Source organism: Pleurodeles waltl, chromosome 4_1 (genome assembly GCF_031143425.1).
Source record: "Pleurodeles waltl isolate 20211129_DDA chromosome 4_1, aPleWal1.hap1.20221129, whole genome shotgun sequence".
NCBI classification, from domain to species: Eukaryota; Metazoa; Chordata; class Amphibia; order Caudata; family Salamandridae; genus Pleurodeles; species Pleurodeles waltl.
Window position 1 is genome coordinate 844,529,315 of NC_090442.1, and position 23,402 is coordinate 844,552,716.

Here is a 23,402-nt window from a genome sequence, read left to right on the forward strand (position 1 = left end):
CCCAGAACAGGATAGCCACACTTTATCACATCACTTTATTGCAATTCTAGTCCAATTAACATTTGAACTTCAGTGGGCTGCCAACCAGGTAAAAGGGCAAAATAAATTAACGTAAGGAGGGATGCTGTATGCTTGTGGAAGAAAGGCAATTGTGACAGGTTTGTGCAGAGAAAAACTGCAGTGTTATTAAAAGTAAAAAAATCTGCGCTGTGCTCTCAATCAACAAACGGCTCTTGAACCATCCTATACAGACAAAAGCTTCATATGAAACAAATAACAATAAAAAAAAAAAAAATCAAGATCTAGAACTAATCTAGGACTCAGTACACAAATACCACTGGCAAAAACCTTTAATTACTTTTTTCATGTAGTTTAATACAACACAAACAAGATCCAGTGTGTACATACATAACAGTTACATATTGCCAAACGGCTTGCAAAACAAATCCTTACATAAAGTTTAAAAATAAGCCCAGCAGATTCACCCCTAAACAGTTCACAGACAAATGGGCATAAGGGAGCAGCATGCGCAGAATCGAGTGCACACATCAGAACTACGTCCAAGAGAACAAATAGAACAGATGAAAGCACCATACTTTTGAGAGGAAGTTCAGAACCAATGCGGCTGAACATACAAACCACATCTGTTCTAAAGGCTAAACCAGATATTTTAACATACTGGGCCGAAATTCAGACCTCCGAGGAAACCAAAGTAAGACCTACATTATGCATAGAAATTGTCTAAATTCTATGGAACATCCCAAGTCCCTTACTGGGAAGCACTGAGGTTTCTTCCCAGTCAGGCTAATCGCCTAGAAGACAACACTGGGGTACAAAGAAACCTGATGCATCGCTCGGAAAGAAGGTCAAGGTACTTACCCTTCAGTAATGTTATTTCTGGGACACACCTTACTCCACATATTCCTCACTTTTAAGATATCCCTAGGCTCCAGACTGGATACACAGAATTCTTCCAACAATGCTCATAAGCACTGGTAGGAGGCATTGTAAGGTTCTAGGGTGACTATACCACCCTGGAAGGGACAAAACAGATTCACACATCAGCGTCACCCTGGGAAACTGACATCAGTTTCTGGTCTTTCTCCTTCCGGGCCCTCAGACACAGGGCGAAGAACAAATTGTCCTAGACAATGAACTGTTAATAGATTGGGACCTTTTAGATTGACTGAACGGGGAGGTCGAAGGCAAGAATCTGCAGTTGGAGTATCCACATGAGAAAGCGTTACTAAAGGTAAGTAACTTGATCTTATGACGATTACCTCTACCCAAAGATTTCTCACTTTTACAATACATACCACAGCAGTACCTCCTAAAGGTGGAAGTTCTGGGGAACGGACTCAGACCAAAAAGTCCTGCAGAACCAAGCAGGTAAAGTGACATTCCTGACGGCCCTCGCTGCGAGGGCAATAACGATTTGTGAATTTGTGCACAAATACCCACATTGCAGTCTGGCAGATGTTTAGAAGCGGTACCCTTTTAGCCAAAGCAGCTTTAGCAACCTTGGTCGTGGTGAAATAGGATGCAGGCCTGTAAAGGGCTGCTTCTTGGCCGGGGTGAACACGATTTTAATGTACAGAAGGTCCCACCTTTGCAGGGTGCACTCCTCCTGCACTACCTTGCTTCTCTTTACACCACAAAATCCAACAAAGTACTACCCCATCCATGCATTAGCCCTTTGTGCAGTCAATGTAAAAACCTAGTGCCATCTCATGGTAATAGCGATGGAGTCTCTTTTGAGGGGTGAGGCAGGGCAAAAGTGCTGGCGGAGTGATCGACTGACCACCATGGAAGAGAGTGACAACCTTTGGACAGTGAGAAGGTCATTGGCCCAGTCTGTCCTTGACTTACTCCGAACCAGAGGCAGGAGAGGTACTGGTGAAAAGGCGTACAGAAGTTAGGTCCTTTTATTCCAGCCAGAATGAGCCACCTAAAGATTGCCTTGGAGGAAACAGTACATTTGATGGTGGTGAATAGAGCTACCCAGGACATGCCACATTGACTGAAGACACCCTGTGCCACCCCAGCATGGTGGAGATGCCAGTCATGGTCTGCCAGTAGATGACTGGTTAGTTTGTCCTCTTTGCCATTCAGGGAAACCGACTAGCCCACTGACAGCCAGGAAGACGTTCTGCTGATCCAGGCACCTCCAGAGGAAAACTGCCCCTGGAGGTTCAGGACCCCACGCTGCCATGCATGTTGCAGGACCACATGCCAGTCGTGTTGCCCATTAGAACCTGCACCCACCTCTCTTTGAAGAACTGAAGGAAGGCTTTTAGGTCAGACTGACTGCCCAAAACGCAGGAGGATTTATGTGAAACTGGCTCTCTGCAAGAGTCCAGAGGCCTCGGATTTTCACATCTCCCCGATGCCCCATCCCATAAAATCTTAATACTGTCAAAAGTTTACCCTTTGGCTTGAGACTGTCTATGAATGCCTGCAGTAAGCCTGCATTCATCAACCTGCCATTGAATAACAAGAACAGGCATATTCTTAATCCCTGAAGATGGGCAGTGACCACCCACCACCAACATTAGAGAGACATTAAGAAGCGTAATGACTATTAAGAAACTCTTGCGTCTTCTTGATAGATGCTGAATGGCAGGATGGGGGTGAGTACTGCATGGCCTTGTAATGTTTGTACCTAGACTTTGACTTACTGGAAGAATCTGAGCGGGAAGTGGATTTTTTGAGGGACCAGCCTTGTGACTGGGCTCATCACCTGGAGCAGGAGTGGGATTGATGGGTTGACCACAACGTCCTATGACGTAGAGTTTAACTTCCAGGTCCCGAGTAGTGTTGTGGGGCATGAGAGCACCACAGGTATACCTCATGTGGGTCCATGACCGTCATCTGCGTCCTGCAGTCTGAGCACTGATTGAATCTTGTTGTTTTCAGTGGGGACATTGTTACCTAGCACACTGTTAAACGTTATTATGGAGGTGTTGGATCTGCACAGGCAAAGGACACAGAAGCAAAAGAACCGACGTCAGTGTGCAGGGGTAGCATTTTTATGTGTTCAGACTTCCAGGGCAGTAAGAAATTACTGCAGAGGCATACAGCACCACCTACTGGCACACAGAAGAAATGCAGGATTAATTCCTAGGGTCGTATCCACTAGAAAACCTTAGTGATGAAGGATCGGCAGAATTCCTACGTTCAAATAGCATCGCTCATTGAGGGTATCCTGTACCAAGGACTCATTATATTACACAAAAGGACTTACCTGGTAACTACTTGAAGCGCTATAGAAGGTCCCACAGATACTTTTTTTTATTTTATTTTTTATTACGGAGTTGCAAAATAGCCTAAATGCATATGAAATGTATGACCATATCAAAACTAGAGGTGAGGCGCCACTATAAAGGTACACACCTACACACAAATTCACTGAGCCCATCACATGGCACTTCCCAAGAGCTGCAAACAAATACACACCTTTCACCTCATCTACTGGCCTCTCACAGAGAACAAATACTTTATAGACAAATCTGGAGGCTTCCTTACCACGTCATCCTTCCACAATTCTCACACTAAACTCCAGCTACCTCAACCTGCTAGGTAACCTAAGCAAAAAGAAAACAAGAGAACCCATTCTCAGCAAAACTCAACTTGGTACAGCACATTATGCAACCAACCTAATCCAAACACCTATGTTTAACCAATAATTTTGCAAGGACTTTAGCTTAAGATCAGCAATCAGTTCTTCGAGGCTATGTGGATCCACACATTGGTGATTTCCTCACTATAGTTTCATTCATAATGAAGCTGTATTCCCATCCCAAAGCAATTTCTTTACCTGTGGCTTCAAGTGTCAGGGCACCAATTTTGTCCAAAACACCTTGTTGTGGTTTTTTTGGGGGGTAGCATTTGACATTTATACTGTCAAATGCCAAGTGCCTGTAACACCAGCATATCACCCCTGATCATTCACCCACGTTTTAAGACTCAATAAAGGGGTAAATCTCTTAACCAATATCGACACCCAACTGAGCTAGAGAAAAAGCTTGCCTGAGTCAAAATCTTAAATGTTTCCCTTCCACTGAAATCACAATTACCGACTATATGATTTTTATTAAGAAGGTCAGAGCCATGCTTAAGCAGTAATTTCAGGACCATATCTCTCTTTACTCTCCACCCCCAGACCATTAACAGAAGTGTTACTTCTTTTTAAACTGATTTCAATCACAATCATAACCCATACATTTTCCCCCACACCAACGTGAAGCAGGTTTTGAACTACCCACTCTTCCGACGAACAATGCATTTACGACCCATACATAAATATTAACCAGAAAACAATTTGCAACTAACAAAACACTATTGATTGTTAAAACCTTAAAAATCAAAATGTAAGTGCACAAAGTTTTAGCCTTCAACTCCTCCTGGGTTACAATCATTTTCTTACCATGAAAAGCCATGCCTCCGAGACAGATTTCATTTATTACTCCAACTATCTGGATTTCTGCTAATTTTATCCACTAATGAATTCAGTTCCACTTCTTACCAATCAGTTAGTGATCCATCATCTGTGTTAAGAGTCCCTAGTTCACTTCGACAACCGTCTACCCGTTCTCTGCATTTTATTTCTTATGTGGGCATATTTGTGAGTGTTCTCCGCAATTGTGTGCTCATAAATAACACAAGCTCTAACCTCTGCTAATGCTCAGAGCTTGGCAAAGAACATCATATACTGAATGTACATACTATTTTCTCCAGTGAATTTTCGGCTTCATTGTTACAATATCTGCATGAAGTATGGTGACAGGAGCACTCTAGGTATAATGTGGCACTGGGGCTTGTTGCCTAGCCTCCTAAAGGACTGAGTCGCTATCACAGTAGTTCAGAAAATGGGGATTGCCTTCAGCATGGCTCCCAGCAGCGGCAGAGCAGTGTGTTATGGCAGGCCCCTGATGTCCACTTTCTACAGTCCCTTCGTTGTAGTATTGTCCTAATTAAATAGTTTATAAAGAGCTCCATACTGGGGCCTGCGATCGTTCTGGTATGTTAACAAAACAAGCATTATTACAACTTGAGCCAAATTCTGTGTCTTCCATTACTTTGTTGCAGATTAGGCGTGTCACTGGTCAACTGTTTTACTGTGCTCAAGTTGTTTAATGTCTAAAGAGGTATTGTGTAGCCCCTGCTTCAGTCACACTTATCCTCTTGTTAATAGTCAAAGTACAGACAGTGGGGAATGACCTTAACAACTGTGTTAATTTGCTGTTTTAGACCCTAGCATTTCCTGCAAGATATCCCTGGGTGATATCTCATTTTCTGTTACTTTTGTCACCATCTCATTTTCTCCCTTTCTTTTGTAGCCATTTGTGTTTCTCCAGCTTGGTGCAGAAATGTCTCCACTTTGTAACTGTTTGTTGCCTCCCTTGTCTGTCTTAATCCCATTGTGTCCACAGACATTTTCCCACTTTTTACAGTGCAACTGAGAACTGCTCAGTAGAAAAGGCAATACTTCTTTGCATTTCAGGTTTTACACCCACACATTGATACCTGATGTTTTACAATCCTCTTAGCATATCCTTCAAAATGACCATCAATCATGCATGGTCAATAAAGACATCAGCACTTTCGCTAAAGACTGTATCCTTTGGCTAAAAACATCCCCATCCTGCGAGTAGGACATGCTTACAATTACTGAATCTACAGCTTTCACCAAGGTATTATAGAAGACATTCAGCAGTTTGAAAGGTTTGCTTCCCTAAAATCTTCACCACGCTTTCACTCTTACTTTCAGAATAATATCAGAATGGGTGAGGGGAGGGTGTGTGGGAATCCCATTCCAAGTTCCCAACAGTTCATCTCTCTGCTTCCTGTAGCGCTCCAAAAGCATAGCCAATGAATTCACTGCCCCCCCCTGCAGTACAACTGTTACAATCTGCCAATTCATGATCTCGGGAACGCTCTTCATCACATGCAGGCTGTGAGAAGGTAGCCTCTTTCTAGCCTTGTTACCCCCACTTTTGGCCTGTTTGTGAGTGTATGTCAGGGTGTTTGTCACTGTTTTCACTGTCTCACTGGGATCCTGATAGCCAGGCCTCAGTGCTCATAGTGAAAACACCATGTTTTCAGTATGGTTGTTATGTGTCACTGGGATCCTGCTGGTCAGGACCCCAGTGCTCATAGGTTTGTGGCCTATATGTATGTGTCACTGGGACCCTGTCACACAGGGCCCCAGTGCTCATAGGTGTGCATGTATATGTTCCCTGTGTGGTGCCTAACTGTCTCACTGAGGCTCTGCTAACCAGAACCTCGGTGGTTATGCTCTCTCATTACTTTCAAATTGTCACTGACAGGCTAGTGACCATTTTTACCAATTTACATTGGCTTACTGGAACACCCTTATAATTCCCTAGTATATGGTACTGAGGTACCCAGGGTATTGGGGTTCCAGGAGATCCCTATGGACTGCAGCATTTCTTTTGCCACCCATAGGGAGCTCTGACAATTCTTACACAGGCCTGCCACTGCAGCCTGAGTGAAATAACGTCCACGTTATTTCACAGCCATTTTACACTGCACTTAAGTAACTTATAAGTCACCTATATGTCTAACCTTTACCTGGTAAAGGTTAGGTGCAAAGTTACTTAGTGTGAGGGCACCCTGGCACTAGCCAAGGTGCCCCCACATTGTTCAGAGCCAATTCACTGGACTTTGTGAGTGCGGGGACACCATTACACGCGTGCACTACATATAGGTCACTACCTATATGTAGCTTCACCATGGTAACTCCGAATATGGCCATGTAACATGTCTATGATCATGGAATTGCCCCCTCTATGCCATCCTGGCATTGTTGGTACAATTCCATGATCCCAGTGGTCTGTAGCACAGACCCTGGTACTGCCAGACTGCCCTTCCTGGGGTTTCACTGCAGCTGCTGCTGCTGCCAACCCCTCAGACAGGCAGCTGCCCTCCTGGGGTCCAGCCAGGCCTGGCCCAGGATGGCAGAACAAAGAACTTCCTCTGAGAGAGGGTGTGACACCCTCTCCCTTTGGAAAATGGTGTGAAGGCAGGGGAGGAGTAGCCTCCCCCAGCCTCTGGAAATGCTTTGTTGGGCACAGATGTGCCCAATTCTGCATAAGCCAGTCTACACCGGTTCAGGGACCCCTTAGCCCCTGCTCTGGCGCGAAACTGGACAAAGGAAAGGGGAGTGACCACTCCCCTGACCTGCACCTCCCCTGGGAGGTGTCCAGAGCTCCTCCAGTGTGCTCCAGACCTCTGCCATCTTGGAAACAGAGGTGCTGCTGGCACACTGGACTGCTCTGAGTGGCCAGTGCCACCAGGTGACGTCAGAGACTCCTGCTGATAGGCTCCTTCAGGTGTTAGTAGCCTTTCCTCTCTCCTAGGTAGCCAAACCCTCTTTTCTGGCTATTTAGGGTCTCTGTCTCTGGGGAAACTTTAGATAACGAATGCATGAGCTCAGCCGAGTTCCTCTGCATCTCCCTCTTCACCTTCTGATAAGGAATCGACCGCTGACCGCGCTGGAAGCCTGCAAACCTGCAACATAGTAGCAAAGACGACTACTGCAACTCTGTAACGCTGATCCTGCCGCCTTCTCAACTGTTTTCCTGCTTGTGCATGCTGTGGGGGTAGTCTGCCTCCTCTCTGCACCAGAAGCTCCGAAGAAATCTCCCGTGGGTCGACGGAATCTTCCCCCTGCAACCGCAGGCACCAAAAAGCTGCATTTCCGGTCCCTTGGGTCTCCTCTCAGCACGACGAGCGAGGTCCCTCGAATCCAGCGACACCGTCCAAGTGACCGCCACAGTCCAGTGACTCTTCAGCCCAAGTTTGGTGGAGGTAAGTCCTTGCCTCACCTCGCTGGGCTGCATTGCTGGGAACCGCGACTTTGCAAGCTACTCCGGCCCCTGTGCACTTCCGGCGGAAATCCTTCGTGCACAGCCAAGCCTGGGTCCACGGCACTCTAACCTACATTGCACGACTTTCTAAGTTGGTCTCCGGCGACGTGGGACTCCTTTGTGCAACTTCGGCGAGCACCGTTTCACGCATCCTCGTAGTGCCTGTTTCTGGCACTTCTCCAGGTGCTACCTGCTTCAGTGAGGACTCTTTGTCTTGCACGACGTCCCCTCTCTCTGCAGGTCCAATTTGCGACCTCCTGGTCCCTCCTGGGCCCCAGCAGCGTCCAAAAACGCCAAACGCACGATTTGCGTGTAGCAAGGCTTGTTGGCGTCCATCCGGCGGGAAAACACTTCTGCACGACTTTCCAAGGCGTGGGGGATTCATCCTCCAAAGGGGAAGTCTCTAGCCCTTGTCGTTCCTGCAGTATTCACAGTTCTTCAGCCTAGTAAGAGCTTCTTTGCACCAACCGCTGGCATTTCTTGGGCATCTGCCCATCTCCGAGCTGCTTGTGACTTTTGGACTTGGTCCCCTTGTTCCACAGGTACCCTCAGTCAGGAATCCATCGTTGTTGCATTGCTGATTTGTGTTTTCCTTGCATTTTCCCTCTAACACGACTATTTTGTCCTTAGGGGAACTTTGGTGCACTTTGCACTCACTTTTCAGGGTCTTGGGGAGGGTTATTTTTCTAACTCTCACTATTTTCTAATAGTCCCAGCGACCCTCTACAAGGTCACATAGGTTTGGGGTCCATTCGTGGTTCACATTCCACTTTTGGAGTATATGGTTTGTGTTGCCCCTATCCCTATGTTTCCCCATTGCATCCTATTGTAACTATACATTGTTTGCACTGTTTTCTAAGACTATACTGCATATTTTTGCTATTGTGTATATATATCTTGTGTATATTTCCTATCCTCTCACTGAGGGTACACTCTAAGATACTTTGGCATATTGTCATAAAAATAAAGTACCTTTATTTTTAGTATAACTGTGTATTGTGTTTTCTTATGATATTGTGCATATGACACTAAGTGGTACTGTAGTAGCTTCACACGTCTCCTAGTTCAGCCTAAGCTGCTCTGCTAAGCTACCATTATCTATCAGCCTAAGCTGCTAGACACCCTATACACTAATAAGGGATAACTGGGCCTGGTGCAAGGTGCAAGTACCCCTTGGTACTCACTACAAGCCAGTCCAGCCTCCTACATTGGTTGTGCAGCGGTGGGATAAGTGCTTTGAGACTACTTACCACTCTTGTCATTGTACTTTTCATGAGAGAAAAATATACAAAACAAGGTCAGTGTATATACACATAGCCAAAAAGTTTTGCATTTCCTCTTTTCACTCTTTTCTAAGTGCTGAAAAGTACTTCTAAACTTTCAAAAAGTTCTTAAAAGTTTAAAAAGTTTTTTCTGTCTTTCCAAAAAGTTCTGAAAACTTTTTTCTCTTTGTCTATCACTTTAACTCTCTCTAAAAATGTCTGGCACAGGCCAAAAAGTTGAACTGTCCAAACTTGCATATGATCACCTTAGCTGGAAAGGAGCAAGGAGTCTCTGCATAGAGAGAGGTTTGAGTGTAGGGAAGAATCCTTCCTTAGAACTGTTAATTAATATGCTTAGAGTACAGGATAAGGCCATAAGTGCCCAATCTGTAGAAAAAGTAGCTAATGGTTCTCAATCTGATCCAGGGACTCCCCCAGGAAAAGGTTCAGGAAAGAAACTTATCAGCCTGCCCATTACTAGACAGTCTAGCATAGTTGGTACAGAGGTTGAATCACACCATACTGATGGTGTGCTCTCACATTATACTGTTAGCCAAGCTGTTAGGGTGCCCTCTGTAAGAGACAGGTCTCCTTCTGTTCATTCCCATCATACCTCTGTATCTAGAAATGTCCCTCCCACCCACCCTGATGACAGATTGTTAGAAAGGGAGCTCAATAGATTGAGAGTGGAACAAACCAGACTGAAGCTCAAGAAGCAACAGCTGGATTTGGATAGACAGTCTTTAGAATTAGAGAAGGAAAGACAGAAGTTGGGTTTAGATACCCATGGTGGCAGCAGCAGTATTCCCCATAGTCATCCTGCAAAAGAGCATGATTCCAGGAATCTGCACAAGATAGTTCCCCCTTATAAGGAGGGGGATGACATTAACAAGTGGTTTGCTGCACTTGAGAGGGCCTGTGTTGTACAGGATGTCCCTCAAAAGCAGTGGGCTGCTATCCTATGGCTATCATTTAGTGGAAAGGGTAGGGATAGACTCCTTACTGTGAAAGAAAATGATGCCAATAATTTTACAGTTCTTAAGAATGCACTCCTGGATGGTTATGGCTTAACCACTGAACAATACAGGATAAAGTTCAGAGAGACCAAAAAGGAGTCTTCACAAGACTGGGTTGATTTCATTGACCATTCAGTGAAGGCCTTGGAGGGGTGGTTACATGGCAGTAAAGTTACTGATTATGAAAGCCTGTATAACACAATCCTGAGAGAGCATATACTTAATAATTGTGTGTCTGAGTTGTTGCACCAGTACCTGGTAGACTCTGATCTGACCTCTCCCCAAGAATTGGGAAAGAAGGCAGACAAATGGGTCAGAACAAGGGTGAACAGAAAAGTTCATACAGGGAGTGACAAAGATGGCAATAAGAAGAAAGATGGTGAAAAATCTCAAGATAAGCATGGGGATAAGGGTAAAACCAAAGATCCCACTTCAAATCTTAAACACTCTTCAGAGGGTGGGGATAAAACAAATTCTTCCTCTTCTTCCCAACCTGCACACATTAAAAAGCCTTGGTGCTTTGTTTGTAAAAATAGAGGCCATAGGCCAGGGGATAAGTCCTGTCCAGGTAAACCCCCTGAGCCTACCACCACTAATACATCAAGCTCTAGTGCCCCTAGCAGTAGTGGTACTAGTGGTGGGACTGCTGGCAACAGTCAAGCAAAGGGTGTAGTTGGGTTCACTTATGGGTCCATAGTGGAAACTGATGTAATCAGTCCCAAGACAGTTTCTGTCACACCTAGTGGCATTGGCCTTGCCACACTGGCTGCTTGTCCCCTTACAATGGATAAGTACAGGCAGACAGTTTCAATAAATGGTGTTGAGGCCTTGGCCTACAGGGACACAGGTGCCAGTTTCACTTTGGTGACTGAAAACCTAGTGCCTCCTGAACAACACATCATTGGACAACAGTATAAGATTATTGATGTCCATAACTCCACTAAGTTTCTTCCCTTAGCTATAATTCAGTTTAGTTGGGGTGGAGTTACTGGCCCTAAGCAGGTGGTGGTATCACCTAGCTTACCTGTAGACTGTCTCTTAGGTAATGACCTAGAGCCCGCAGGTTGGGCTCATGTAGAGTTTTATGCCCATGCAGCCATGCTGGGCATCCCTGAGGAATTGTTCCCTCTCATTTCAAGTGAAATGAAAAAGCAAAGGAGAGAAGGCCTGAAAACTCAGGATCCCTCTTCATCAACAGGTAAAAAGGGTATCACAGTATCCCCTAACCACCCTACCATTCAGGATACTATTCCTGTGGTGGGAGAAACCTCTCCTGGGGTGGCACCTGTTCCAAGGGAATCATCAGCTGGAAAAGCTGGACTCCCTGAGGTGGAAGTACCTCTCTGTGGGATAACTAACATTGGTGAGAAAAACAGCACCATTTTAGTTAACATGGAGCATCCCTCCAACCCTCCCAGAGAAACTTTAGTGCAGAAACCCTGCACTACCTCACAACACTTAGGACAGCATCCCTGCCCTAGTGTGGAGCTCATAGGACAGCATCCCTGCCCTGCTCCAACTCAAGAGAAACAGCATCCCTGTTCTCTCTTCCAGCCAGATGGACAAAGTTTTTGCCCAGCTATGGCTTTTCTGAGACAGCATCCCTGTCTGGCATTTCCATCACTACAAATAGGTTCAGTGGACAATTCCCACTGCTCTAAACTAAAACTTACTGATAGAAACTCTGAAAATACATCTTCACATTGTTGCTTAGCTAAAAAACTTCAAACAGGGTGGTTTACATCCCCACAGGGAAGTAACCATATAGTGGATGATAAAGGGAGTAACCAGTCTATTGCAGAGCTACTCTCTACTTATCACCACTTAGACAATAAAGTCTCAACTGGCCAAGGTTAGCCTTATTGTCCTTCGTTTGGGGGGGGGGTTGTGTGAGAAGGTAGCCTCTTTCTAGCCTTGTTACCCCCACTTTTGGCCTGTTTGTGAGTGTATGTCAGGGTGTTTGTCACTGTTTTCACTGTCTCACTGGGATCCTGATAGCCAGGCCTCAGTGCTCATAGTGAAAACACCATGTTTTCAGTATGGTTGTTATGTGTCACTGGGATCCTGCTGGTCAGGACCCCAGTGCTCATAGGTTTGTGGCCTATATGTATGTGTCACTGGGACCCTGTCACACAGGGCCCCAGTGCTCATAGGTGTGCATGTATATGTTCCCTGTGTGGTGCCTAACTGTCTCACTGAGGCTCTGCTAACCAGAACCTCGGTGGTTATGCTCTCTCATTACTTTCAAATTGTCACTGACAGGCTAGTGACCATTTTTACCAATTTACATTGGCTTACTGGAACACCCTTATAATTCCCTAGTATATGGTACTGAGGTACCCAGGGTATTGGGGTTCCAGGAGATCCCTATGGACTGCAGCATTTCTTTTGCCACCCATAGGGAGCTCTGACAATTCTTACACAGGCCTGCCACTGCAGCCTGAGTGAAATAACGTCCACGTTATTTCACAGCCATTTTACACTGCACTTAAGTAACTTATAAGTCACCTATATGTCTAACCTTTACCTGGTAAAGGTTAGGTGCAAAGTTACTTAGTGTGAGGGCACCCTGGCACTAGCCAAGGTGCCCCCACATTGTTCAGAGCCAATTCACTGGACTTTGTGAGTGCGGGGACACCATTACACGCGTGCACTACATATAGGTCACTACCTATATGTAGCTTCACCATGGTAACTCCGAATATGGCCATGTAACATGTCTATGATCATGGAATTGCCCCCTCTATGCCATCCTGGCATTGTTGGTACAATTCCATGATCCCAGTGGTCTGTAGCACAGACCCTGGTACTGCCAGACTGCCCTTCCTGGGGTTTCACTGCAGCTGCTGCTGCTGCCAACCCCTCAGACAGGCAGCTGCCCTCCTGGGGTCCAGCCAGGCCTGGCCCAGGATGGCAGAACAAAGAACTTCCTCTGAGAGAGGGTGTGACACCCTCTCCCTTTGGAAAATGGTGTGAAGGCAGGGGAGGAGTAGCCTCCCCCAGCCTCTGGAAATGCTTTGTTGGGCACAGATGTGCCCAATTCTGCATAAGCCAGTCTACACCGGTTCAGGGACCCCTTAGCCCCTGCTCTGGCGCGAAACTGGACAAAGGAAAGGGGAGTGACCACTCCCCTGACCTGCACCTCCCCTGGGAGGTGTCCAGAGCTCCTCCAGTGTGCTCCAGACCTCTGCCATCTTGGAAACAGAGGTGCTGCTGGCACACTGGACTGCTCTGAGTGGCCAGTGCCACCAGGTGACGTCAGAGACTCCTGCTGATAGGCTCCTTCAGGTGTTAGTAGCCTTTCCTCTCTCCTAGGTAGCCAAACCCTCTTTTCTGGCTATTTAGGGTCTCTGTCTCTGGGGAAACTTTAGATAACGAATGCATGAGCTCAGCCGAGTTCCTCTGCATCTCCCTCTTCACCTTCTGATAAGGAATCGACCGCTGACCGCGCTGGAAGCCTGCAAACCTGCAACATAGTAGCAAAGACGACTACTGCAACTCTGTAACGCTGATCCTGCCGCCTTCTCAACTGTTTTCCTGCTTGTGCATGCTGTGGGGGTAGTCTGCCTCCTCTCTGCACCAGAAGCTCCGAAGAAATCTCCCGTGGGTCGACGGAATCTTCCCCCTGCAACCGCAGGCACCAAAAAGCTGCATTTCCGGTCCCTTGGGTCTCCTCTCAGCACGACGAGCGAGGTCCCTCGAATCCAGCGACACCGTCCAAGTGACCGCCACAGTCCAGTGACTCTTCAGCCCAAGTTTGGTGGAGGTAAGTCCTTGCCTCACCTCGCTGGGCTGCATTGCTGGGAACCGCGACTTTGCAAGCTACTCCGGCCCCTGTGCACTTCCGGCGGAAATCCTTCGTGCACAGCCAAGCCTGGGTCCACGGCACTCTAACCTACATTGCACGACTTTCTAAGTTGGTCTCCGGCGACGTGGGACTCCTTTGTGCAACTTCGGCGAGCACCGTTTCACGCATCCTCGTAGTGCCTGTTTCTGGCACTTCTCCAGGTGCTACCTGCTTCAGTGAGGACTCTTTGTCTTGCACGACGTCCCCTCTCTCTGCAGGTCCAATTTGCGACCTCCTGGTCCCTCCTGGGCCCCAGCAGCGTCCAAAAACGCCAAACGCACGATTTGCGTGTAGCAAGGCTTGTTGGCGTCCATCCGGCGGGAAAACACTTCTGCACGACTTTCCAAGGCGTGGGGGATTCATCCTCCAAAGGGGAAGTCTCTAGCCCTTGTCGTTCCTGCAGTATTCACAGTTCTTCAGCCTAGTAAGAGCTTCTTTGCACCAACCGCTGGCATTTCTTGGGCATCTGCCCATCTCCGAGCTGCTTGTGACTTTTGGACTTGGTCCCCTTGTTCCACAGGTACCCTCAGTCAGGAATCCATCGTTGTTGCATTGCTGATTTGTGTTTTCCTTGCATTTTCCCTCTAACACGACTATTTTGTCCTTAGGGGAACTTTGGTGCACTTTGCACTCACTTTTCAGGGTCTTGGGGAGGGTTATTTTTCTAACTCTCACTATTTTCTAATAGTCCCAGCGACCCTCTACAAGGTCACATAGGTTTGGGGTCCATTCGTGGTTCACATTCCACTTTTGGAGTATATGGTTTGTGTTGCCCCTATCCCTATGTTTCCCCATTGCATCCTATTGTAACTATACATTGTTTGCACTGTTTTCTAAGACTATACTGCATATTTTTGCTATTGTGTATATATATCTTGTGTATATTTCCTATCCTCTCACTGAGGGTACACTCTAAGATACTTTGGCATATTGTCATAAAAATAAAGTACCTTTATTTTTAGTATAACTGTGTATTGTGTTTTCTTATGATATTGTGCATATGACACTAAGTGGTACTGTAGTAGCTTCACACGTCTCCTAGTTCAGCCTAAGCTGCTCTGCTAAGCTACCATTATCTATCAGCCTAAGCTGCTAGACACCCTATACACTAATAAGGGATAACTGGGCCTGGTGCAAGGTGCAAGTACCCCTTGGTACTCACTACAAGCCAGTCCAGCCTCCTACACAGGCCTTGAATCCTGGCGACTCAAGTCACTGCATGTAGCAGAAGCACCCAGGTCAGCCACAATGGTTTTCTAATCATCTGCCTTTGTGACGCCTCATTTCTATCTGCTCGGGACAATTCGGCCTTTGGTTGCCACCTGCGGGCACCATTCCCCATCACCGTTCCTCTCGTCATTTTCCCTTTCTGCACGTCTTGAACAAACTTTTTTGATAAATCCCAAAAGAGTTGGTCATGTCTGTCAGTTCTGAGGCATTGGTTACTTTCATTTTAACAGCAGGTGCCCCACACATCTTCTGCCCTACAGCATCAAAGTATTTGCTTTCTCTTTTTGGAGGACCATTTGTGGTAGTGGCTTTCACATGCTTTTTCTTTGTACTAGGCATAACCACTGAAGCAAGGAGAGGATACATCTGCAAAAAGTAAAATAAAAAAAATTATAATAATAAAATAACAGGACCCTTCTCTGGCATGTTGTCATGCCGAGGTCTAACTGGAGCACTATGCTGCTAAGTCTTGAACTTTACGGAAGTCTTGGGTTTGGCCGTTACAAGTAAATATTTAATTTATATTCTCCCTGTAAAAGGAATTCCTGAAGCATGTTAGTTATCAATCAGTGAAACCTTGAATGATAGTGCTTGCAAAGATGAAGGCAAGTAACTGCTCCTTTTGGAATCACAAAAATAAGACTCCATTGTCCTACGAATATAGCATGTAGATAACATAGCAGATCTTAGTGCACGTATTGAAGTTTATGATCGCCTCAGAGATGATCTTTCCACAACTGTCAAGAGATGTCTAGAACAGAACCTAGATTATCTTGATGATGATAAAGATTACGGCAAGAGACAGGAGGTTATGGGTAGGGTTGTATGGGCAAGTGCTGTGAAAGTAGCTTCCTTTTGCACTGTGCAGAACTTTAATGCAAAAACAATTCATATGACTGCAGCATCTTAAGGATAGTACACTTTTTGGTAGATCTAGACCGCTATCTGGCAGCAGAAATGTCCACAAGGTTGATAAATTGTCATGTGTTGATGTTTTGATCGCTGAAGGCTTTGATGATGACAGTTTCGCTGTCAATGGCTCCTCTGACAGCGATGAGGTTTCTGATGGTGAAACTAAACCATTAATCAGGATTTTAATCTTTAAAATGATAGTGTTAATGACTGAGCAGGAGGCAGCAGTTTGGCGGCAATGTAGAACTACATCCTTCTGTCAAATCCTTAAAAAAAGTTGAAATGAACCTTGAGAAGGACGATGCCGCTCCCACAGCCACAATTCACAGATATTAGGAGCTTCTGAAAACTGGTATTCATTCAGACCTCAGAAATGATTGAAAGGACATTACGAGTGCATCCCAACAGCATGCTTACCAAGACAAACACCAGAGCTTGCATACTTATATTTAGTGCTGGCAAAACACACAACAGTCATGATATGGAAGGCAACGAGAGTGTCCACCATCAAAGTGTCTAAAATACCTGCAAAAGGGGCCAATGCTGCAGATTATATAATCACTACCATACAAAACAAAAAAAACAGGTGGAGGGATGGCACACAATATACGGGACACCATTTTAGTAACTTTAGCTTCATGAAATGATGATCAACCCCCCTTGAAAGATTAAAATTCTAGAGAATTAACAATGCTTCACTTTTGAAGAGATATTGGCCAAACACAGTCGGCAACAAAACCAATAAACACATGAAACACAACGGCACAACGAAAAGGAAGACAAAGAACAAACAAAAGGGGTGGGCAATGCAAATATGCAACAAAGTAACACTGATATAAAAAGTTCAATTTTCACAACATCACAACACAATAAGATGGAGGCAACATCAAGGGCATGAGCAACAGTCAGACTACTGGCCCACAATGAATGCGGTATGAGGAGAGGCATGCAAGTAGTTTCAGTGTATAATTAAAGAATACCAGTATAAACCAGCCCAATAATAAATGTTTGCATTGGTAAAATGTTAAAGAACTTCTGATTTACACTTTAAGGCTTCTCCAAGTCATTTGAGCAGAACCTGAATAGAAAAAGGGGCCTCTTGAAAAACGTGTTGAAAGCAATGTAAGCCTAATTTGTTTGCAAGTTTTCTAAAGGGGAACAAATTAACCAAGGCGATGAGAAAGAAGCCGAATTTAACAACAGATGTCATAATTAAATGCATAAAATAATAAAACCACACTGATTCTACACTTACAAAGGAGCCTCACACTGCCCCTGGCCATCAAGAGCACAGCCTAGACATCCAGCTCACCAAGAAACCCAGGGCAGATGACACCTGTGCATGCAGGAGAATGCAACTTGTTCAGGCAGTGATCGATGGATGCATAGTTGGGCAATGAGAGCAAAAGATCACAAAAGGTGCCTCAAGGTGACCAGCCACCTGAACCCTACAGACGTAGCAGATCAAAGATTATCAACAACAGAGAGCTGCCATCTGAGAGACACAAGGAAGAAAGCTCATCAACACCCACCCAACCGCACACAGCTCCCATGTTAAAAAAAAAAAAAAAAAAAATGAGGGAACAATGATAAAGGGCATTTGAGGTGCAAAACCCTTACCAATGTTGATTTGGACCACAAATGGCCAAATAAGTGGAGGCATGTGGTCATAACCGCAAGTCTAGGAGACTATGTCCCAGGGGATGGAAAACTTTGTACAGTACAGCCCAACGAAATTAGTGATGCAGATGCAATGCACATCTTCCAGGAACAGAAATATTGTCAATTTTGTGGTTAAAGTGTTTCAAAAAATGGCTTGGTAATAAAGCGGTATAGTTTTGCTTTAGGTCAATTCAAACAGTGGTGCGCAAAGTTCGTACTTAAGCTGGTAGATGATATACGTGCCACAAAATCATAATTATGCCCAAAACAACAAGTAATGGAAATACTCACTAGTTGGTGTTCGAGGAGTTCTAGGAACTTCCAACTCAGACTGCTGGTTCCGGTCCACCACGGGCTCTTCCACAACGCTTATACTATTATTTTGCATAATCTCTTGCAGCATGTTGAATAGCTCCTCTGCTCGGGCACACTTAAATGCAAATATTCCTACAAATGAAAAATAAACACTGACTTGCTGCCTCAGTGCAAAGATGTAAAGACAGTACTAACACTTACAACATATTACCACTGCACGCTGTAACCTACAACCAGAAACAGGAAATACTTACATAAATTAGATGTAAGTTTTAACAGTCCTAATTCTTACACAGAAATGTAGGCCTACAAGACAGACAAAACCAAGTCAATTTCTTGGAAAACAGACGGACACCAACAAAGCTGAACACAATACCATGCAGCGTTTTGACAAAGTATTGTGCTGCTTAGTGAATGAACAGCAGAGGGAGCCAAACTTACCATAACCAGCCAAGAAAGGCAACCAGTCAAGTCCCAGCTTTGGGTTAGTCTTCCTTTGTAAGCATTAAGTTAAAGTTAACAGGTTTTAACTTATTTCTTGAGCTCAATACTTGGAAAAAACAAATTCATCAGTGAAAATTATTCATATGGCTCTTTAATTAGTCAATTCTCCTTTTTTAACAGAGAAACAAATACAGCAGTGTTATGAATAAGAAATCTGAATTGAAAGCCCAATCTCGTAACGGCTAGTTTTTAAAATTGTTCACAGTGCGGACGTTTAAATGCCGCCATGATTTCCAATGGTTTGTCCATAATTTGTCTTAAATGGCCAATTAAAATGGAAACATCTCAATGGAGCTATATAGAGAAGGATGTGTGTTTTGCCCAAGAGACAAATTACACATATGCTCTTCAGCTGTTCTTCTGAATGACGATTATTACACTAAACAAACAAACATGGTATTACAAATCCGTCCATAACAAAAAACTGATAAACCATATATATATATATATATATATATAAAAAATCATAAATGAAAATAGGCACAATTATCTGCGAATACAGTTTCAAATGGTTCTCTGAAAAAACTCTATTAGCTACTTGTCATTATTTCCAAGTGCTAAGTATGCCAAAGTTCAGCAAATCAACTACTTACTCATCTTAATTGCCATAAAAGCACTAACATAAATATAATTTTGTGATTTTCGCCACACACCTACAGCCACATATAGGAATATCAGGCATTTCCCTGGGGTAGGCTTCTGCACTGAAAACCCCCACTCGTGTGTGTGTGTGTGTTTTTTTTTTTAATACTAGCAAATGTTGTGTATAACACAACTGAATACACAATGGTTAACCTTCTGCCTTCCCTCTCCTATACCCCCTTAAATCATTTTTATTCGAAGACTACAATTGCTAACAACTTCTTGGGGGCATTCTCAAAGTTTCCCTGCGAAAGTATTTCGCCATTGGTTACTATTGGTTTTGTGTTTTTTGGGGAAACATCGCTAGCAACGTGGTCAATGCAACGTTATGCATTGACCACGCTGCAATTACCACGCATATGCATTTACCATGCATGCCTTTAGCACGCAGTACATGCGTGGTAACGTCAGAGAGAGCAATAAGAGCGGAACAGGAAGGAGTAGCGACCAGAGGAGAGAAAGGTAAGTGGAGCAGGGTAGGGGTAGTTTTTAGGACAGGGTCAGAGGGTAGGGGTAGTTTTTAGGACAGGGTAGCTTTTAGGGTGGGGAGTTGGGATAGTTTGTAGGAGAGGACAGGGGAGGTTTTTATTACAGGGCAGCTTTTAGGGTGGGGTAGCTTTTAGGACAGGACAGGGTAGTATTTAGTGTATAGGGCGGGGTCGTTTTTAGGACAGGGCATGTTTTAGGACAGGGAAGCTTTTAGGGTTTAGGATGAAGGTGGGGTCGGGGTAGTTTTTTTTAAGGACAGGGCGGGGTAGGTTTTTAGGACAGGGTAAGTTTTAGGGTTTAGGGCGGGGTAGATTTTAGGAAAGGGAGGGGTAGGTGTAGGACAGGGTAGGGTAGCTTTTAGGGCGAAGGTGGGGAATGGGGTAGTTTTTAAGACAGGGTGGGGTAGTTTTTAGGACGGGGTAGGTTTTGACAGGGCAGGGTAGCTTTTTAAGGTTCAGGATGGGGAGGGGCAGTTTTAGGACAGGGCAGGTTTAGGGTTTGGTAGTTGTTAGGACAGGGCGGGGTAGGTTTTAGAGTTGAGGGTGGGTGGGGTCAGGGTAATTTTTAGGACAGGGCGGGGTAGGTTTTAGGGTCTGCGGAGTAGTTTTTAGGACAGAGTGGGATCGTTTTTAGGGCAGGGTAGCTTTTAGGGTTTAGGGTGGGGGAGGAAAGGGGTCGTTTTTGGGGCAGGGTAGGCTTTAGGACAGTGCGGGGTAGGTTTTATGACAGGGCAGAGTAGTAGCTTTTTGGGTTTAGGGCGGCGGAAGGGTAGTTTTAGGACGGGGCAGGGTAGGTTTCAGGACAGGGCAGATTTTAGGGTTTGGCACGGGGGTTGGGGAAGTTTTCATGACAAGGTGGGTAGTTGTTAGGACAGGGTGGGGTAGGTCTTAGGACGGGGCAGGGTAGCTTTTAGGGTTCAGAGCGGGTGGCTGGGTAGTTTTTAGGACAGGATGGGGTAGGTTTTAGGACAGAGCAGGGGCACTTTTAGAGTTTAGGGTGGGGGTCGGGATAGTTTTCGGGACAGGTTGAAGTAATTTTTATGACTGAGTAGGTTTTATGGTATAGGGCTGGGGGTCAGTGTAGTTTTCAGGACAGGGCGGGGTAGGTTTTAGGACAGGGCGAGGTAGGGTTTAGGACAAAGGTGGGGTTTGGGGTAGTTTTTAGGACAGGGTGGGTTAGGTTTTAGGGTTCAGAGTGGGGCGGGGAAGTTTTTAGGACAGGGTAGTGTAGTTCTTAGTTCAGGGTAAGTTTTATGGTTTAGGGTGGGGGATTGGGGTAGTTTTTAGGCCGGGGCGGGGCAGTTTTTAGGCCAGGGCAGGATAGGTTTTAGGACAGGACAGGCTACGGTTTAGGTTGGGGGGAGGGTCGGGGTAGTTTTTAGGGCAAGGTAGGATTTAGGGTAGGGATCGGGTAGTTTTTAGGGCAGGGTGAGGTAGTTTTTAGGACAGTGCAGGGTAGCTTTTGGGGCAGGGGTCAGGGTAGTTTTTAGGACAGGGCAGGTTTTAGTTTTCAGGGCCAGGGAAGTTTTTAGGACAGGTAGGTTTTACTGTTTAGGGTGGAAGGTCAGGGTATTTTTTAGGACAGGACGGGGTAAGTTTGAGGACAGGGCAGGGTGGCTTTTAGGGCTTAGGGTGGGAGCCAGGGCAGTTTTTAGGGCAGGACAGGTTTTAGGGTGTGGGGTGGGTCAGGTAGTTTTTAGGACAGGGCGGGGCAAGTTTTAGGACAGGGCAGGGTAGCTTTCAGGGCAGGAGCGAGGGGTAGTGGTTGTTTTGTCTGTCTGTCTGTGCAAGTGTAATGCTCATCTTAATTGAAAATGTGTTGTCTGAGGACAGTATGCTACCACACCATGCATACTCCACACTATGCCACTCCATTTTACACCACTCTATACCCTTCCACTCTACGCCACACCACTCCATTCTGAGACACTGTAAGACACTCTATGGCACACCTCTCAACAGTCCACACCTCTCCATTCCACACAATTTACCCACTCCACCCAATTGAGTATAATCCAATCTACCCCTATCTATCCCAATCTACCCCAACCCAATCTACCTTAAGCGTCCCCAATACAATCTACCCAATCCATCCCACCTCAATCTACCCCTCTCCAATCCAGCCCACTCTTCCCCAATCTATTCTACTAACTAACTCAAATCTACCCTACTCCAACCAAGTTCAATCTACCCCACACCAATCAACACCAATCTACTGCATTACACTCCACGCCACTAAAATTTAGCCATGCTGAAGAGCAACCACACTGGTGTATAACATTGCTAAAACACATTGCGAAAGCCAATAGCTGTCACAAGGGCGAGACCTGTTGGGGTTCTTTCACCTGATGCCTTTAATCTCCAGCCCTCGGGTTGGTTTGGGACACATGGCAGGCTCCGGAAGAGTAAACAGAATCAGACCACAGTTACAGCGGTAGAGAGAAACATAGTACTAAAACAGGACTGGTTCTATGGCAGCAGTCCTTTCTCTTTACCAGTGTCCTTCTTTTCAATTGCATTCCATTTGCAGGCGGAAGGCACGTTTCAGTTTCCGGCTGTCAGGTGTGTCCTCGTGACAGTAGAGGTTTTTTGGACATTGGCCCAGTTAATTTGGTATTCTACTTCCAGTCCTAGAATATTTAGGGAAAGTGCAACTTTTCCAATGACAGTCTAAAATGCATATTTACGATGTTACTATTTTGGAAAAATTAAAAATTCACCAGGAACTGCTGCCTCAAAAAAAAAGGCTGCTGAAGGTAAAAAAATACACAAGAACACCGGTAAGGTTGAGAATCTTTGTAAAGCTGCTCTTGCTGCATTATTTCAAAAAGCGTTTTCCAAAAGCGACGCTTTTAGTAACTAGAACAATATTCGATTACCGATTACACAAAAGCACGGATAATAAAAAATAGTTTTATAAATAGCAAGGGCATATTTTACCCACAATAAGTTGGGCAGCTGTTTAACTATTAAAAATAAAAACATATCATCATCAGAGGCGATAAAGATTTTTTTCATCGCTATAAAAATGAATCAACGGGATACACAGAAGTAGAATAAAGCCAAGCTTAGGGCATGACGAAACGCAAATGAACCACCCGGTTTTCGAAAACGATAACAACCCAGAAGTGTAAAGCTCAGGGAAAACACTAGAGGCAAAGAGGGAACAGTGAATGAGAACTCCTGTACAAAAAACACTATTCGGATTTCAATGAGAAGTGAAAGATTTACTACATCTAACAAAAGAAACAACAAAGAAAAGGAATCGGACACACGCGTTCCCCTCAACTCTCTTCGGTAATGATAAATGTAGAGGAAAATCCACAGCCTAATACAAAACATGGCCCCTACATGAATTGTAGTAGAATGGAACCTAGGTCTGAGTGAACATTTCGGACCATGTCAAAGCTGACTGGAAGCAAGAAAATTAACGGACATGTTCAACTGTGATAAGGTGGTGCGGTCAACTACACAAATCCATCCTTAGCATTTGGTCTTATTAAATCTGATGCCACTCTTTGAAATGGCAATAGCGGTGGAACAATTTACACCATTAAAATAATTAAAAACAAAAAGCAAAATATGGGGTTTTGAAGGAGACTTTAATAACTCGATTAGACAAAGAAGATGAA

The 23,402-nt window shown here is 45.0% G+C and overlaps 1 protein-coding gene across 3 annotated transcripts in view; it reads right to left on the minus strand.

Moving 5' to 3' along the window:
- FRS2 (fibroblast growth factor receptor substrate 2) overlaps positions 1–23,402 on the minus strand; it is a 289,441-nt gene that overhangs the window by 52,637 nt on the left and 213,402 nt on the right. For all 3 annotated transcript variants that reach the window (XM_069229609.1, XM_069229607.1, XM_069229608.1), the window contains one exon: positions 18,113–18,268. In XM_069229609.1, the coding sequence (XP_069085710.1) occupies positions 18,113–18,268 (156 nt within the window). The remainder of the gene's footprint in view (positions 1–18,112; positions 18,269–23,402) is intronic.